Source organism: Orycteropus afer, unplaced genomic scaffold, assembly GCF_000298275.1.
Source record: "Orycteropus afer afer isolate SDZICR_OR568_19922 unplaced genomic scaffold, OryAfe1.0 scaffold00354, whole genome shotgun sequence".
NCBI lineage: Eukaryota > Metazoa > Chordata > Mammalia > Tubulidentata > Orycteropodidae > Orycteropus > Orycteropus afer.
Window position 1 is genome coordinate 1,687,179 of NW_006921941.1, and position 19,068 is coordinate 1,706,246.

Sequence of the window (19,068 nt, forward strand, 5' to 3'; positions counted from 1 at the left end):
TTCCTCCGTGTACACCTTTCCTTGATGCTCCACAATAATGAACTAATATTATATTTGTCCTTCTGTGATTGACTTATTTCTCTCAGCATAATGTCCTCCAAGTTCATACACATTATGCAGTGTTTTGCAGACTCTACGTTATTCTTTAGTGCTGCATAGCATTTCATTATGTATATGTACCATAGTTTGGTTATCCACCCCAGAAGTCAATTTTTAAGGACAGAAAGCAGTTTTATTTTTGCTCGTAACCCATTGGCTAGTCATATGGAGCTCTGGTAGCATAGTGCCTAAGGCACTTGACTGCTAACCAGAAGGCTGGCAGTTCAAACCCACCAGCCACTCCTCGGAAGGAAGATGGGGCAATCTACTTCCGTAATGATACTGCCTCAGAAACCCAAGGAGGGGTCGCTATGAGTCGTGTCCGACTCAATGGCACATAATAACAACAACAACAACTGCAAAAGAAAGTGGAAATGGCTCTAATTTTGTGGCCAGCAGTTGTTAGGTGAGGAGCCTTTATAACTAAAAGGAATAAGGGGATAATGAGTATTATGGGACAATAGCAGATTTTGATATGGTTACTTTAGTGAGAATTTTGAGAACTGTATCATGAGTAATTTTTATTCTGTAGTTAACTGTATTTCTTGCTGTCTTCTTTTACTTGTTTTCTTGTGAAAGAACAGCACAGCCTGAGCTTCATGATCAAATCTTAGCCCAGATGTAAAAGTGATATTTATATAACTATTTGGAATGGCTTCAAGTAACAACCCATTTATATCTTCTAGGGTTTACAGAGTCCACAGGGAATAGGATGCAAGCCAGAAGCTGTGTGTAGTCACATTATTATTGAGAGCCATGAAAAAGGATGTTTCAGGACTCTAACTACACAGCAACCACAATTGGACAGTCATCCTTGCGTCTTCAGATCTGATGAACCTGAAGAAATAATCAGAGAACAGCAGGGCCCATTGTCTTGGAGAGCCAGGCATATCAACCTTTCTAAATCACTAGAGCAGAACAATCCCCGTTTCAAAGTCTGGAATTCCTTGCAGTTACAAAGTCGTTCCCCATTTCAAAACTTTACAGCTGATAACTTCAAGGTTAACAAGAATCTTCGAGTGCCATTTCGTGAAAAGATGGACCCTTGGTTGTCAGAATTTGTAGAACCTGTTTGTGTGCTACCTGAGGGAACAGATTTTCATTCTTCTTCACAAATGCTGCATCCAGAACCCATGAAAAATTTTACTACTTCTATCACTTTTTCATCTCACCGACATTCTAACTGCATTTCAGATGCCTCTGTTTTTAAGGTTGGTGTTACTGAAGGTAGTACTGGAGCATCTGTGGGACAATTTAATTCTCATTTCCCTGATGAACAAAACTGTCTTAGAGATGAAACCCAGAAAACTTCTTCCCCTTTATCATTTAAAATCTGTAGTCATTCACCAGATAAAGATCTGCCTATTTTAGCAGAGAGCAGTAGGCAAAGCCAAAAATTACCTGTCGATTTTGAGCATTCTCACCAAGAAGAAAAACTCTTACCAGATTTTAAAGTCAGTCATTCTGAGCCCAGTTCCAGTGCAAATCACAACAATTTCACGGGCAGACTGAGTTCCACACTAGAAGTAAAAGAGAAGAATGTAACTCCAAATGTTCCTTCACTCATTTTTCTTGAACAACGCAAACTCTTTGAACAAAGCAAAGCCCCACATGCAGATCAACACATAAGAAAACACCATTCTCCCCCTCCTCAGCATCAAGATTATGGACCTCCAAATCTTCCTTCTCGCATTTTTCTTGAACAGCGCGAGCTTTTTGATAAAAGCAAAGTCTCACATGTACATTATCAGATGAGAGAAAACCAGTCTCCCATTCCTCAAGCTCAGGATTGTATAACTTTAGACCTTCCTTCTGAGATTTTCCTTGAACAACGCAAACTCTTGGAACAATGCAAATATCCACTTATAGATCACCTCGTGGGAAAAGACCATTCCCCCTTTCTTCAAGATCAGGAATGTGTAGTAGAAAAGGATAATCAGGATATGCCTAAATCACACGTTTTCGATAGGGTAAATGTTGAAGACAAGTGTAGTAACATGCTCTCCCAGTCACTCCCAAATCACTGTACTCCACCTTCAAATAGAAAAGCACTTTCTTGTGTTCGTATAACTCTTTCTCCCAAGACTCCTTGCAAGTTGGATAGTGGAACCTTAGATAAAAGATTACAATCATTGGCTCCTGTTTGTAAATCTAGGACAAATAGAGAGTTTAATTCTGAACTACAGACCACATCTTTCGGATCATTGGAACCAACCTCAGAATCTAAATCTTCACTAGACTTCCAAGTTGTACATTTTCCTCTTACCCAGGATTTGAAAACCAAACCTCCTCAGAATTGCCAGATACTGACCTCAAGGCAAACACAAGTGAGCATTTCAGATTTGGAAGGATATTTCAATCCAGAGAGGACTTCAGTATCTGCAGATCGGTGAGTCTCATTGTAGTAAGAAGCAACCTGATGTTATTTAAAGGGTATAAAATATTTTTAAGCAAATGTAACTTCTTGGGGAAAAGGCTGTATGATTTCTCTTAGGGGAGATTGTATCTGACTTGTCTGCTAGAAACCTTTCAGGAAATGAATAAATACATAAGAGAACATGTGAAAGTAACATTTATACTTTCAAAGGGCTTTTGGCAAGACTTGCCATCAAATATTTTAAACACTGAGTTATTTTGAGAAGAATCTTTGATTACCCAATAAACCAAAACCAACTCACTGGCATTGAGTTGATTCCTACTCATAGTAACCACCATTGGGTTTCTGAGGCCATAAAACTTTATGGAAGTAGATTGTCCCCCTTTACTTTTGCAGTGACTGGTGGGTTTGAACTGCCAGTCTTCTAGTTAGCAGTCAAATGCCTCAGGCACTGCACTACCAGACCTCCTTACCCAATGGTAACAATGTTACCCAATGGTACAATTTATTAATCCCTTATTTGTTGTGTTCAAGATATGCTGAAGACCAGGCTTTAGGAGGCTGTTTTCTTTCTTTTTTTCTCTTCTTCTCTTTCTCTCCCTCTCCCTCTCAGTGTTTTCATTTCATGGAATTGAAAATCTTCAACCTAGTAACAGTGGAAATTATTTTGTCCTAGTACTCTACCTCACAGTATGTTATAGGGAAAGGAAACCCAATTCAAAACTAAATACATGAAATTTATGTTATTCAGCCTTATTTTAGGACTTTGTCATTAATTCAGTTTTTCATTGAGTCTCTTACAGTATGGCTGAACAGAATTATGTCTGTGTTTAATGTTGCCATCTAGTTAGAAACATACCATAGTATAAGATAAGGGGCTTGGAAAGGAAGAAGGGAAAAAGTGTTTATTCAATGTCTACATGTGGTAGTTTGGCAGTGAAGGACTTATATATGTTATCTCACTTAGTCTTCATGATAAATCTATGAAGTAAGTAGTGGGATCCCCATTTACCCACAGATTGCTACTTATACCAAGTGATATATATATGTATAAAATATTTTTAAGACTTTATTTTGTAATAATTTTAGACTTACAGAGGAGTTGTAAAAAGAGAGTTCCTATATTACCAATCTATTGCTGTGTAGCAAATCACCCCAAAATTTATTAGCTTTGAACAATAAACACTTATTATCCCAAAATTTCTCTGAGTCACAAAGTCCAGGTGTGACTTAGCTGGGTGCTTCTAGCTCAAGGTTTCTCACAAGATTGCAAACAAGATGGTGGTGGTAGTTATGATCTCATCAAGGCTCTACTAGGAGGATCTGTTTCACACTCACTCACATGGCTGTTGGCTGACCCCAGTTCCTCCATGACTATTGGCTGGAGACATCAGTTTTTTGCCATGTTCTCTCTATAAGGCAGCTTACAATATGATAACCAGCTTCCTTCAGAGTGAGCAAGTAGGAGAATAAGAGAGGATGCCCCAGACAGAAGCCAGGGTCTTTGTAAATGAATCTTAGAAGTGACATCTCATCACTTCTGCCACATTGTTTTTGATAGTGATGAGTCACTATATCCAGCTCACACTCAAGGCCTGGAGATTAAACATGGGTGTGAATACCAGGAGACAGAGATCATTGGGGAATATCTTAGAGATTGCCTCCACAGTTCCCATATACCCTTCAGCAAAATTTTCCCTTATGTTACTATTTTACATAACTATAAAACATTTATCAAGACTAGGAAACTTTCCTTGATACAAAACTGCAACTACAGGAGTGCATAGGAAGAAAGGACACAAGGAAAAAGTAACCACAGGGAGGAAGTGAGAAGAGGGCTGTTATGTTATGGGGATTGCAGTCAGTGTCATGAAACAAAACATGTATGAACTGTTGAATGGTAAATGAATTTGCTCTGTAAACTTTTACCCAAATCACAATAACAAAATAAAAAGTAAATATTTTAAAAAAAAAACAAAACACCGTAACTAAAGTCAGACTGACTTCGATTTCACTTGGTTTTTCCACAAATGAACCTTTTCACTTCAAAATGTAGTATAGGATCCTACCTTGCATTTAGTTGTCATGTCTCCTTAGTTTCCACCATTCTGATAATTTTTCAGTCTCCTTGTCTTTTGTGACCTTGACACTTTAAGGAGTACTGATGAGTTATTTTTGAGAAAATCCTTTGATATTTTCCCAAAATTAGTTTGAGATTTATGCTTTCTTTTCTTTATTCATCATCATATTGGAAAATACAGTATCTGTTGCTGGTTACAGTGTAGTACATTACATGGTATGGCTTTTTAGCCATAGTCTTTTAATTCCCACTGGATTATTGGGTGGGACCATGCAATTTAAACTTCTGATTGTTACAATCATCCTCCTGGAGTATTTTTGTTGGAGCAGGATGAAGTAATCTTCTAGGAAGTTTGCTCTCTCTCAGGTATGTAGAACAGTGATTTTGGGATTGGTTGGTTTTGCCACTCTGCCAGGCTCAAAATGAGCCCTCCTAGAGGCAGAAGGAGCTCTGGTGGCCTAGTTCCTAAGGCATTTGACTGCTCACCAGAAGGCTGGCAGTTCAAACATACCAGCTACTCCTCGGGAGGAAGACTGGGCAATCTACTTCTATAGGGATACTGCCTTGGAAACCTAAAGAGGGGTTGCTGTGAGTCAAATCACCTTGACGGCAGAGACCAGAGGCAAAAGGCATCTCTCATTGCTGACTGAGAAAGACACACTGTTGAGAGAGACACACTGCTGAGAGAAACGCACTGCTGAGAGAGATGCACTGCTGAGAGAGATTGCTGGCTGAGAGAGACTGAACACAGTCCTGAACTTGAATTGTAGCCTGTTGCTTCCCTAATAAACTCCATAATCTGTGAGTTCTATGTGGCCACTGCAGCAAATTATTGAACCCAGCAGACAGGTGATAGGTGCCACAGGGGTGCAGTTGGTGTTAAGGTTGGTAAGAGAGCTGGAGGGTGACAGCATGTCTGACCTCATAAGAACAGGCTTTGGGCTGCTGGTGCTGATTCTGTCTTCCTTTTGTGGAGTTAAAGGAGGTCAGAAGATGCTACTTCCCTGCCCCTTTAGCACTGGTGATGTTAATCTTGACCATTTGTCTAAAGTAGTGTCTGCCAGGGTTCTTCTCTATAAAATTCCTGTTTTTTCACTATAAATAGTAAATATTTGGAGGAGATACTTTTAGACTACATGAATACCCTGTTTTTGCTTAAATTTTGACCACTAATTTTAGCATCCATCAGTGTGAATCTTGCCTTTGGCAATTATTATGGTGGTGTTCTAGTGATATTTTTATATTTTTTTCATTCTTTTATATTTATTTATTGGAATTCTTCTGAAAGGAAGAGTTCTTGTTCATTTTTTTTCTCATTCTCCATTTATTCATTTATATCAGTATGGATTCATGTATATTTATTTAATTCTTTGAGTCATAGTCCTATACTATCATTACTTATTTCTCAAGTTGTTCCAGTTTTAGCTGTTAGAACTCTTTTGGGTTGGATTATGTGGCATGTGTCAGCCCTGCAGGGTTCCATGCACCTTATTTACATGATTAGCAAGCTATCCATTTGCCTATGTGTGGACCACAAGCACCTCATTTTCATAGTCCCACCCAGTCTTTTGGTGGGAGCTACAAAACCATGGCTAACCACTGCCATCAAGTCAGTTGAGACTCATAGCAACCCTATAGGACAGAGTAGTACTGGCCTATCGAGTTTCCAAGGCTATAAAATTCTTCACAGAAACAGACCGCTTCATCTTTCTCTCATGGAGTGGCTGGTGGATGCAAAGTACTGACTTTTTAGTTAGCAGCCAAATGTTTTAACCACTATACCACCAGAGTTCCTTAAAGCCATATAAAAGCGATCCATCACAAATATTGCCTCACAGTCTGTGACTTGTCTTTTCATCCTTTTAACAGTTGTTAGCAGAACAAAAATTTTTTAATTTTTATGAAGTCTGGTTAATTGATGTTCTATGGGTTGTACATTTAGGTTGATACCCTTTTCTTTCTGAACTTTAAAAATGTTTCTCTTCCATCTAGGATCCTTTGGTTTCTGATGAGAAATCCATAGCCATTTGAATAATTTTTACTTTAAAAGTTATAAGCAACAGATCATTTTGTTCTGATTGCTTTAACTTTTCTTTTCTTTTTTTTTTTCTTGTTTCCATTTTTCAGAAGTTTGAGTATTTTGCTTCTAGGTGTGGGCTTAAGGGCCTAGTGTTAACCCTGAGCAAGGTGGCCTTTGTCCTTAACTCCAGAGAAATAATCTCTGGAGTAATTGGGGTATTTGGGTCCTGCATTTGTAGGAGTTTTTTTTGCTGGTTAATGGGGGCTGGTAAGACCAGAAAAGACTCACCTAGGAGATCAGTGTCAACCAGTCATGAAAGAGGCATGATTTAGATTATCATACAAGACTACCCAATGAAAGTCATTAACACTAAGGCTTAGGGAGTTTCCTGGTTGACAACCATTGCTCTTGCATCCCTTGTTACATGGGAGTTCCACTTTGGGAAACCTTCCAGGCTTTGCCCTGTGCATCTCTTTGTATTTTTTATTTTTTACTATAATCACTCTATACTCTTAAGTGTGGTATACCCTTTATGCGTTCTGTTTTCCAGTAAATTATTGAACCCAAAAGGATACTCAGAACCAACAAGTCAGAAAGTAAGGACTGTGAGGACTCTCGAGCTTTCACCTGGCATCCTAAAGGGATAGTGGGCAAACTAGTCCTGTATTTGTAGCCGGCACATCAGAAAATCGAGATGCTGTGTCGACTCCCCAAACTTTCAACATGTGCCTGTTTGGCAGTCTAAAGGATGATGTCCTTTTAATTTGTGAGTGCTGACCTAACTCCACATGGTTAAGTCAGAGATAGAGTGCCATGGGGACAGCTGGTGAAGATAATAGAAAAGTGGGAATATGAGCATTGGATCAGTTTCTATATTTGGGCATTGGATTCATGCTGATTCATACCATACAATAGGTATGGATTTCTTTAGGCATATCTTATTTAGGGTTCACTGAGCTTTTTTTTTTTTTTTTTTTAATGTGGGTAAATAAACTCACTCCCTCACTGCCTCAAGTCAATTCCAACTCATAGTGACCCCTCCTTGGGTTTCTGAGGCGATATCTCTGCAGAAATAGATTGCCCAGTCTTCCTTCCAAGGAGTGGCTGGTTGGTTTGAACTGTGGACTGCAAAAAGAACTAACAAATCTGTCCTGGAAGAAGTGTACCTGGAATGCTCCTTGGAAGACAGAATGGCCAGACTTTGTCTCACCTACTTTGGCCATGTTGTCAGAAGGGACCATTCGTGGAGAAGGATGTCATACTTGGTAAAGTGGATGGTCAGTGAAAGAAGGGAAGGCCCTCAACAAGATGATTGACATGGTGGCTGCGACAGTGGGCCCAGGTATAGTAGGGACTATGAGGCTGGTACAGGACCGGGCAGCATTTCATTCTCTTGTGCATACGGTTGCTATGACTCACAGACGACTCAATGGCTCATAATTACAAGTAACAACTATTCAGTATTGTATTTGAAGGTCTAGCCAGACTAGTAAGACAGGAAAGGCAAATAAAACGCATTCAGATTGGCAAATAAAATGCATTCAAATTGACAAAGAAGAAGTAAAACGATCTCTTTTTGCAGATGAGGTGATCCTATGCATAGAAAATCCCAAAGACTCGGCAAGAAAATTACTGGAACTAACTGAAAGATTCAGCAAAGTGATAGGGTATGAGATCAATGTACAAAAATCAATTGAACTTCTTTACACTAATAAAGAGAACTCTGAAAAAGGAAATCAGGAAACTATCATTTTCAGTAAACACCGAAAGACGAGCTATGTAGGAATAAATGTAACTGGAGATACAAAACCAAAACCAAACCAAATGCACTGCCTTCAAGTCGGATTCGACTCTTAGCGACCCTTCCTTGGGTTTCCGAGGCAGTATCACTACAGAAGTAGATTGCCTCATCTTCCTTCCAAGGAGTGACTGGTGGGTTTGAACCTCCAGCCTTCTGGTTAGCAGTCAAATGCCTTAGGCCCTATGCTACCAGAGCTCCTGGTGATACAAAAGACCTATATAAATTAAACTACAAAAGAGTACTACAAGAAACCAAAAGGGACTTACGTGAATGGAAAGATATACCATGTTCATAGTGAATGTTGTTGTTGTTAGGTGCCATCGAGTCGTTTCCGACTCATAGCAAACCCACGCACAGCAGAACGAAACACCGCCTGATCCCGCATCAGCTCCATGATCCTTGCTTATACTTGAGCCCATTGTTGCAGCCACCATGTCAGTCCATCTTGTTGAAGGCCTTCCCCTCTTTCGTTGACCTTCCACCTTACCAAGCATGACATCCTTCTCCAGGGTATGGTCCCTTCTGACAACATGACCAAAGTAGATGAGACAAAGTCTGGCCATTCTCACTTCAAAGGATCACTTCAGCTATACTTCCTCCAGGACAGATCTGTGAGTTCTTTTAGCAGTCCATGGTACTTTGAGCATTCTTCACCAGCACCACACTCAAAAGCATCAACTCTTCTTTGGTCTTCCTTATTCATTGTCCAGCTCTCACATGCATATGAGGCAATTGGTCATGTTTTCAGAAGGGAACAGCCCCTACAGAAGAATACCATGCTTGTTAAAGTAGAGGATCAGTGAAAAATGGGAAGACCCTTGACAAGATGGATTGACAGAGTGGCTTCAACAATCGGCTCAAGCCCAGCAAAAATTGTGAGGGTGGCACAGGACTGGGCAGGGTTTCATTCTATCATACATAGGGTCACTGTCATTTGGAGCCAGCTCAGACTAGAGCAAAAGATAAAGTATGTACTAGGACCTCCTAAAAATTAGGTATTTATTACACATCACAAGATTTCACCAAAACAGTAAGAAGAGAACCCACAGCCTGGGAAAATACTTTTGGCAATGACATGGACAAGCCCCTGATGCCTAAAATTTATAGAAAGTGTCAACTCAACAACAGAAAGACAAATATATAAATGGGCAGAGGACATGAGAAGACACTTCATCAAAGAAGACACTCACGCAGCCAGCAAACACGTGGTGCAGTGAATTGCTTGGTATGCCTTTCCTAGCCATTGTCTTTGTAACTTCCACCAGATTACTGGGTGGGACCATGCAAATAAAGTGTTTAGAACTCTGATGTCAGGATTGGTTAGTTTTGTCACTTCCAGGCTTAAAATGAGCCTTCCTACAGGCAGAAAGGGAGGATCTCACTGTCATCAAGAGAGAAGAGCAGGAGGTGAAGTGGATCATGTCCTTCGACCTGAAATCCCTGCGCTGGACCTCCTTGGCAGTGATGCCTAGCAGAGAGATGGTGGCAGTGGAACCAAGAAGCATGAGACAAGAGTGACAGGCTTATCTGGAAGGAGATGCCTGGCAGAGACATGGTGTCAGTGAAACCAGAGGGCACAAGATGGAGCAACAGGTTTATATGCCCCACAGAGCAAGAGAGCTGAGTGCTCTTGGGCAAAGAGACTTGCTGATGGTGTGGGTGCACCTAGGTATACCTATTGGCAGAGATGAAAGAGCTTTGTAACATTTGCCTGAGCGTGCAGAAGCCAGGCAGAGAGGCCAAGGGCCAGAGAGGTGTACCTGACGGCATAGCAGAGGGGAGATTGTCCTGATTGAAAAACTGTATCCTGAGAGCATTCCTGAACCTGACTTGTAGCCTGTTACTTCCCTAATAAAAACCCATAACTGTGAGTATTGTCTGTGAGTTCTGTGTGGCCATTGCAACTAATTATCAAACCCAGCAAAGAAGTAGTGAGTGCCATGGAACGGAAGGCTGGTGTCAGAATAGGTAAAAAGGTTGGTGGGTAGCGGCATGTCTGGCCTTATAGAAATAAGCTTTAGGCTATTAATGATGACTGTGTTTCCCCCTTGTAAGGTTGGAGAAGATCAGAAGATGTCACCTCCATGCCCTTTTTGCACACATGAAGACATAATTCTGCCACTAGCCATTCCACTGCCATTGAATCAATTCTAACTTATAGTGGCCCTATAGGTCAGAGTAGGACTGCCCCATAGGGTTTCAAAGTTTGTGAATCTTTACAGAAGTAAACTTTCTTGCCTTTTCTCCCAGGTAGTAGCTGGTAGGTTCAGTGTACCAAGCTTTTGGTTAGCAGCCGAATGCTTTACCCACGGTGCCACCAGAGCTCCTTAATATTTAGCCATTAGAGAAATGCACATTAAAGCGATAATTGTACATTTTAGCTCCAGAATTTGTTTCATTCCTTTTGTTTTTTTTGTTTGTTTGCAGTGTTCTCTCCTAATTTTTTTAAATTGATATTCTCATCTTATTTATGCATCATTTTCCTAATTTCCTTTATTTATGTGTCCATGGTTTCCATTAGCTTATTGAGCATATATATGACAGTTGATTTTTTACATGTTTGACTACGTCTGGACTTCAGGGATGGTTTCTGTCAAAATCTTTTCCTGAAAACGGGCCATATTTTGTTTTTTCTGTTTGGTCGGTTTTTTTTTGTTGCAAACTGAATATTCTTAAGTATTGTAATTTCGTTAACTGAGGAAATTTGATCATCCCACTCCTCAGGGATTGCTTTTGTTACTGACTGTATATTCCAGTTTTGTGTAGTCCCTGAAACTCTGTAATCTCTTTAGTCATTCAGTGGCCTGACAGATTTCACCAAAAAGGAAAAAATTGGCACACTGGCCCTTTAATTTTCTGCTACCAGGAGAAGGTTCTGCTGTGAGATGGCCAAAACCATTGTAGTTGTTTGTATGAATCCCTCAGGATACCACTAGATCAGCCTTACTGGCCAAATTGCACTGCCTCAAATCTTTGTAGGACAAGTCCTCACTGCCCCCTCTGCCATCACCCAGCCACTCAAGGAATTTGGGCTTCTATCCCTAACACTAAGGCACTTGACTGCTCACCAGAAGGCTGGCGGTTCAAACCCACCAGCCACTCCTCGGAAGGAAGGTTGGGCAATCCTAGTTCCGTAGTGATACTGCCTCGGAAACCCAAAGAGGGGTCGCTATGAGTCGGGGCCGACTCGACAGCAAACAACAACAACAACAATCCCTACCACTATGGAGAGACTGAGGAATAGGGGATAGTAGCCAGCTGGCCACATGTAGCTCACCTAAGAAGGATCAGTAGACTTCTGTCTTCATCAGGCACTTACCTGGTTGATTAAGTGTCTGATTAGGTTCTAGAGTTCCAAAACAGTTGTTTTTTCCAGTTTAGTTTTTGTTCTTACATAGAAACTGAGCCCTAGAACTTCCCTCTCAGTTGTTTTCCGTGACATCACTCCACCCACAAATTCGTCAATCCAATCTAACCTGCGAATATTTCCTTTTTTCCTAAGAATAAAATTTCACATGTGTTGGACTGTATGAATGTGTTTCATGAGTTTCTCGTGCTCTGTCTTCTTTTTCTTTTTTGGTTGTTTTCTATTGATCTTTAGTTTGAACTTACTAGTCTTGTATTTTTATTGTGTCAATTTTTATATTAATTTATCAGTTAATTTTAGATGATTTTTTTTTTTACTCTAAAATACTGTTGAGTTTTTTAAAAATCAATTCCGATTTTCTTTTGGCATTCTCTTTTTGTCAACTGTTTCCACCTTTTGCTTTCTTGATGTATTAATAGTCATTGTAATATTTTTCTCTGTGAACTCCATTATCTGCTTCTTTGAATCACTGTTTCTTGTTGGTTTCCTATTTAACATTTTTAAAATTTGTGTGTGTGTGTTGGACACTGTAAATAGAAGATAATAGAGACTGATGATAGTACTATTCACCATAGAGAATTTGCCCTTTTCTGATTTTCAGATAGGGTTGGTAATCAATCTCTAAAGGAATTTAACTGGGTGAGAGCTAAGTTGAAATTTTATCTTACTCATTCCACTGTGATTCATCCTGGTTCATCACATGTTACATTCCTGACTTTTTGCTTGTTAGCAAAAAGTATCTTTGATACTCAGTTTAGTCTTCCAGATGTTTGAGTTACTGTCTAATATCTTTTTCTTTCAGCCTGGAAGACTATGTGTAGCATCTCTTGTAGGACAGGTCTACTTGTAATGAACTCCTTCAGATTTTCTTTATCTTGGAATGTCTTGATATCTTAATTAAGAATATTAAAAGTGTTGCAAGGGGAGACCAGTATTTATTGCAGTTACATTTTCTCAGTGGAAATTTGTCTCATAAGTAATTTCAAGGAAGAAAGGAAGGTTGGGCAATCTACTTCCATAGTGATACCACCTCAGAAACCCAAGGAGGGGTTGCTGTGAGTTGGGTCAGACTCCACGGCAGTGAGTTTGGTTTGTTTGCTTTTTCCTAGCTTAGTCTTTCAGCCTCTCTTACCACCTTAACACTCTGGAAATATCCTGGAGGGGAAGTCAACTGGGCATTTGTACTTTTCTAGATTCCAAGCCATCATGCCAGCCCATGGGTTAATCCCATGGGTTAAAGGTCTGGGGAGATCTCTTTCCTCAGCAAAGAGTGTCTGCCTAAACAAAGTTTAATTCTCAGCCCTTGCTCATAATCATTATCTGCCTAATTGCTTCCATAGCTCTTTGATTTTTTTTTTTTTTTTTTAATTTGTTTGCTTTTTGCATCAGGAGTGATGACCTGTAGGTTCCTACTATACCCTACCTGGAAGTAGAAGTCCTATTTAGATTGCCATTAATTTCTCTATATAATATATTATTGTTTTCAATTTAGAATTCTTGCATATTTTATTATATGTTTTACTGGATAGTTGGTATTTTTCATTATATATGGTTTATTTTTTAGGTTTTAATTTTCTAACTTTTCTGATATAGAAAAATATTATGGATTTTTAAATATTTCTCCTTGTACCTGGTACTTTTCTAAAAACTTATATTTTAATAAATTATCTGTAGTAGATTCTTTTGGATTTTCTATGTATGCAATTATATATGAAAAATAACTGTATTATTTCTTATACCCTTTATTTCTTTTTCTGCCTTACTGGTAGTCCCAGTTAAGACCTTTCCTAAATATCAAATAGAAATGGTAAGAGTTGGCATTCTTATTTTGTTCCTAATCTCATGGAGGACATTATCAACATTTCAGTATTAAATGTGATGATTGCTATAATTTTGTTTTATAGTATCCCTTTGGTACAAGTTTTTATCATACGTAATTATTGAATTTTATCAAATGCTTTTTCTGCCTGTATTGAGAGGATCATATTTATTTTCACCTTTATTCTGTTGATATGGTGAATCACACTGATGGATTTTTTTTTTCATAGACTTTAATTTTTAGAGCAGTTTTAGGCTTATAGAAAAATTTTACAGAAAGTTCAGAGTTCTGGTATTTCCCTTTTCCCCACTGTACTCTTGTTTCTTCTGTTACTAGCATCTTACATTCAGGTGGTACATTTGTTACAATTGATGAACTAAAATGGGTACACTATTAACTAAAGTTTATAGTTACATTAGGGCTCACTCTTTGTGTTGTACCTTTCTGTAGGTAATGTCTTTGTCCCAGCATTACAGATTCATGCAGAATGGTTTCACTGCCTTTAAAATGTCCTATTCATATCTTCCCTTCTTCCCTTGAAGACCTGGCAATCACTGTTTTTTTTTTTTTTTTTTTTTTTACTGTTTTCTCTTTTCCAGATACAATTGGAGTAATACAGTATGTAGCTTTTTCAGTATGTATTTAAGGTTCCTCCATGTCTTTTTGAAAGTAGTTCTGATGGCTTCATGGTAAAGCATTTGGCTGCTAACCAGAAGGTTGGTGGTTCAAACCCACCAACTGTTTCACAGAAGAGATATGAGGCAACCTGCTTCCATAAAGACTTTTTAGCCAGTTGGAATCAACTCAATGGGAGTGGGTTGGGTTTGGTCTAGTTCTCATGTCTTTTTGTAACTTAATAGCACATTTATTTTTATCACTGAATGACGCTCTATTGAATGAATCTCTCACAGTTTGTTTATCCATTTAACTACTGAAGAACATTTTAGTTGCTTCGAATGTGGGGCAATTATAAACAAAACTGCTATAAACATTTATGTGCATTTTTATGTGGACATAAGTTTCCAACTCATTTGCCTAAGTACCTCAGAGTGCAGTTGCTGAATTGTATGCTAAAGCTGTGTTTATCTTTATAAGAAACTGCCAGACTGTTTTCCTAAGTGGTTGTACCATTTTGCATTCCCACTAGCAGTGAATGAGAGTTCTTGTTGCTCTACATCCTTCATAGCATTTGGTGTTGTCATTCATTGACTTTTGCATGTTAACTAACCTTATATTCTTGGGATAAATCATCTTGATAGGAGTACACACACACACACACACATATACATGAGCATGTGTACAATGAGCTAGAGAAAAGTAAGACACCCTGCGTGCAGATATACTGTATTTGGTTTAGTAACATTTTGTTTAGGATTTTTAACAACTGTGTTCATAAGTGGGATTGTGCTATTCTTTTCTCACAATTATCTTTTTAAATTAGTGAATTGTAGCTAGGGGGCAGAGATTCAGAAGTTCTGTTTTCGTAATACAGATTACTCCAGTCCAAATAATATCCCTCCATCTTTTTAAAGGATAAACTTTGAGTAATTTTAGATTTACAGAAAAGTTAAAAACGTAATAGAGAGTTCCTGTTTCTTCCTTACCCAGTTTCTCATGTTAGCATCTTATATTGTCATAGTACATTTGTTAAAATTAAGAAACCAACATTTGTACATTACTGTTAACTAAACTCATACTCCAGTCTTTCTTTGAATTTCTTAAGGTTTCTCATTCATGTCCTTTTGCTGTTCCAGAACCCAATCAAGGATGTTACATTGCATTTAGTTGTTAGGTCTCTGTAGTCTCCTCTTGTCTATGATAGTTTCTTATTCTTTCCTTGTTTTTCATGAATTGATAGTTTTGAAGAGTACTGGCCAAGTATTTTGTAGAACATCTCTTACTTTAGGTTTGCCTGGGTTTTTTGTTTGTTTTTCATGATTAGACTGGGATTATGCGTTTTGAAAGTACCACAGAGGTGAAATATTCTTCTCATACATTATAGCAGAGTGAACACAGTATCCATGTTATCACTGGTGACATTAAATTTGATCACTTGGGTAATACAGTGTTTATCAGGAGTCTCCATTGTAAAGTTACCATGTTTCCCTTTTTATATTCTGTTCTTATCCAGCCATTAAGTCTAACCCATACTCAAGACGTGATGAGAGGGTTAAGCTTCACCTCCTAGAGAGGAGGGGGTACCTACATACATTAATTTAAATTCTGTTATAATCAAGATTTGTCTTTTTTCCCCAAAATTGTTGTGAAATCATTTATTTATTCCATCCTATTTTAATATGAATTTGCTGTAATTTTAACACATGTTTACAGCCTTGAAAACCTGTGATTTCCTTGTTGGCATATAAACTCTTTGAGGGAAGGATTGTATATCTTGTTTATCTTTATACACTCTAACTATTTAGCTTAGTCCCTTAATTCATGGTAGACTTCTTGTAATTGAAAAGAATAAATAAATATGTTTTTATTTTAACTGAAAAGTACCCTTTCCTTTGCTAAATTATATAATACATTCTAATGTGCAATTAAAAGTAAGCTTTAAATAAATAAAAATAAATTCATACAAGTCCAGTTATATTATCTTAAAAAACAAAGGGTACCTACAAAGTACCTTACACATTTGTTGATGTAATTGCATAAAATATTTCTTAAAGCTGTTTAAATATTCCTTTAAGCCACTTTTGGAAAGATGTTTTGATATTTGATTGGCAAAGGATAAAACCTTTTGTTTCCTATCTCTTTATTGTTTAGACCACCAGAGGAGATTAAGACCCCATTTGGAAAATTATCATCAGATGCTGTCACTCAGATAACAACAGAAAGTCCAGAGAAGACCTCATTTTCATCTGAGATTTTTATTAATGTTGATGATCGTGGACATAAAATTCCAGAATCCCATCCCCAGCAGGTATACAAAGTTCCTATCAAGCTTGGATCACCGTCTTCAGTCCAACAGATTACAGCTTCTCGTGACAAAGAAGGTAAAAGAATGTGTTTGCATTGTAGCTCAGAATGACGGCTTTCATTTGTAACTCTCTCCAAAATTTGTAATTTATTAGTAACTGTGGCTTTCTCGTCAGAAAACCTAATTGTAATTTAATCATTAGGATCTACCATAATCATACGAATCTCTGATGTACATAGCTATGAAGTGTGATTTATTATATTTATACCTTAAATATGTTTTACTGTCAACTATAATTTTTTATATTTCTAGTGCAGCTAACAACATACACTAACAACATACATGGAACTTATATTTCTTGTGGTAACATTATATTTTCATATCGTGATACTTGGAATAATGCTAGAAAACTATAAAGGTCTGATTTTAAGAAGGCAAGATGAATTATTGGCATCTCGTATTACAGTGATATTCAGTGCTGCAATAAATAAATGTAAAAATATATAATAGCACAAACATAACAGCAGTTTGCTATTTCTTGCTCATAGAACAGTCATCAGGGACCAAAGTTGATTATGACTCCTGTCTTTTAAATGTAGACCCCATTTGTTGTTGTTGTTGTTATAATGCCGTCAAGTCGGACCCAACTCATAGCGACCCCTCCTTGGGTTTCCGAGGCAGTATCACTACGGAAGTAGATTGCCCCATCTTCCTTCCGAGGAGACCCCATAATTAACCTTGAATACACTGTCCCAGTCAAATGGAAGGGACAAAGAGCATAGAGGTTTGCATGTGGGAAGTTTTTATGAGCCTGCCTGAGAGTGGCCCAGATCACAAGCCACTGGCTAGGAATGTTGGTTAGCTGTGTTTTCCAGGAAAAAGTAGAAATAGATTTTGGTGAACAGCTAGCAGTCCCTTCTCATAGTCTACATCAAGTGTGCTGTATGCTGTAATTTCAATGCTGTTTTAATAGTGCTTATATTATATGACAAATATATATAGCTATATAGACACACATACTATTATCTATTACTATTATCTATTATCTATTCAAAATCAATTTTAAGTTTTCCATTTTATGCATTTATCCATGGGATATGCCAAATGAAAGGAAAAGGCTTGGTTCAGATTTTAAAGTACGTTGAATTTAATTTAAATAAGTACATTTATATGTTAAGATGAGGTGGTTGTACTTTTTTAAACACTTATATAAAATAAAACTGTACAAAAGAAAAACATGCAGTTACATAAATTATGACAAGAAAACACCTGTATGTGTCAGTTACCTATTACAATGGCTAATCCAGTGCTGAAAGAAACATATTTTAAAGCTCTGTTACATTAGATGAATCAAGCTGTATAGATTTTACATCCAAGCACCTGGGAGAAAGTACTCCTTTAAAAGATTGGTATTATTTGATTTACTAATATAGCATTATTTTAAATACTGTGCCAGGGTTTGCCAGAGAAACAGAACCAATGGAAGATATATAGATACAAATATATATATGGAGTGTCTGGGTGGTGCAAATGATTAATACGTACTTGGCTGCTAACTGAAAGGTTGGTGGTTTGAGGCTACCCAGAGGTGCCTGGGCATAAAGCCCTAATGATCTATTTCCAAAAATCAGCCATTGAAAATCTTACAGAGGGATTGCCATGGGCCAGAAATGACCCAATGGCAACTGGTTTGATTTTTAAAGGTTTGTATTTATAGAAAGAAAGAAGAAATAGCTAGGTAGGTAGATACGTAGGTAGCTAAATAGACAGGCATACAGGCACACAGACAGGCAGATGCATATACAAAGAGAGTCATTGATTGGTTTTTTTAAGGAATTAGCTCATTTGATTATAGAAACTGGCAAGTCTGAAGTTTGTAGGGCAAGCCAGCAGGCTGGAAACTCAGGTAGGGGTTGATGTTGTAGTCGAGTCCAAAATTTTTAGTGCAGGCTGGTAGGATTTAAATTTAGGCAGGATTTGAGGTTGTATTTGTGATGCAATATTTCTTCTCCTATGAGGAAACCTCACTTTTTACTCTTAGGACCTTCAACTGATTGGATGAGGTCCACTCACATTACTGAGGGTGATCTCCTTTTCTTAAAGTCAGGTGATTGTACTTGTTAAACACATCTACAAAATACCTTCACAGCAACATCTAGGTTAGTGTTTGATTAAATAATTGGGTATTGTAGCCTAACTAAGTCAACACATAAATGTAACCAATAGAACTACCAAACTTTGGAGGAATAAAATTAATACATCAATAATCGTAACAATAACAGCTACAGTAATGACAAAATATAAGTGGGGACTATGGCCTTTTTTTAAAAAAAATCTTCCTTCCTTTCCACATGTTTTGTTTTCCTTGATTTTAGCCATTACCATCATTGCCTGGGTGGTTTTTTGTTTTTTGCCTGATGGAGTAGCACAAATACTGCCAAGTAATCTAAGACCTCACTAGCCTTGCATGTGTAAGTTTTAAGTTAACTTTTTGTTAACTGATAAAGGGCCCTGGTGGCGCCAATGGTTAAGTGCTTGGCTGCCAATTTAAAAGTCAGCAGTTCAGGAAAGAAACTGAACAA

At 38.0% G+C, this 19,068-nt stretch overlaps 1 protein-coding gene across 1 annotated transcript in view; it reads left to right on the forward strand.

The window, feature by feature from the left end:
• The window catches only part of ALMS1 (ALMS1 centrosome and basal body associated protein), a 303,819-nt gene that overhangs the window by 156,131 nt on the left and 128,620 nt on the right, over positions 1-19,068 (forward strand). The window contains exons 10-11 of the mRNA XM_042782512.1: positions 786-2,488; positions 16,333-16,562. Coding sequence (XP_042638446.1) covers positions 786-2,488; positions 16,333-16,562 — 1,933 coding nt within the window. The remainder of the gene's footprint in view (positions 1-785; positions 2,489-16,332; positions 16,563-19,068) is intronic.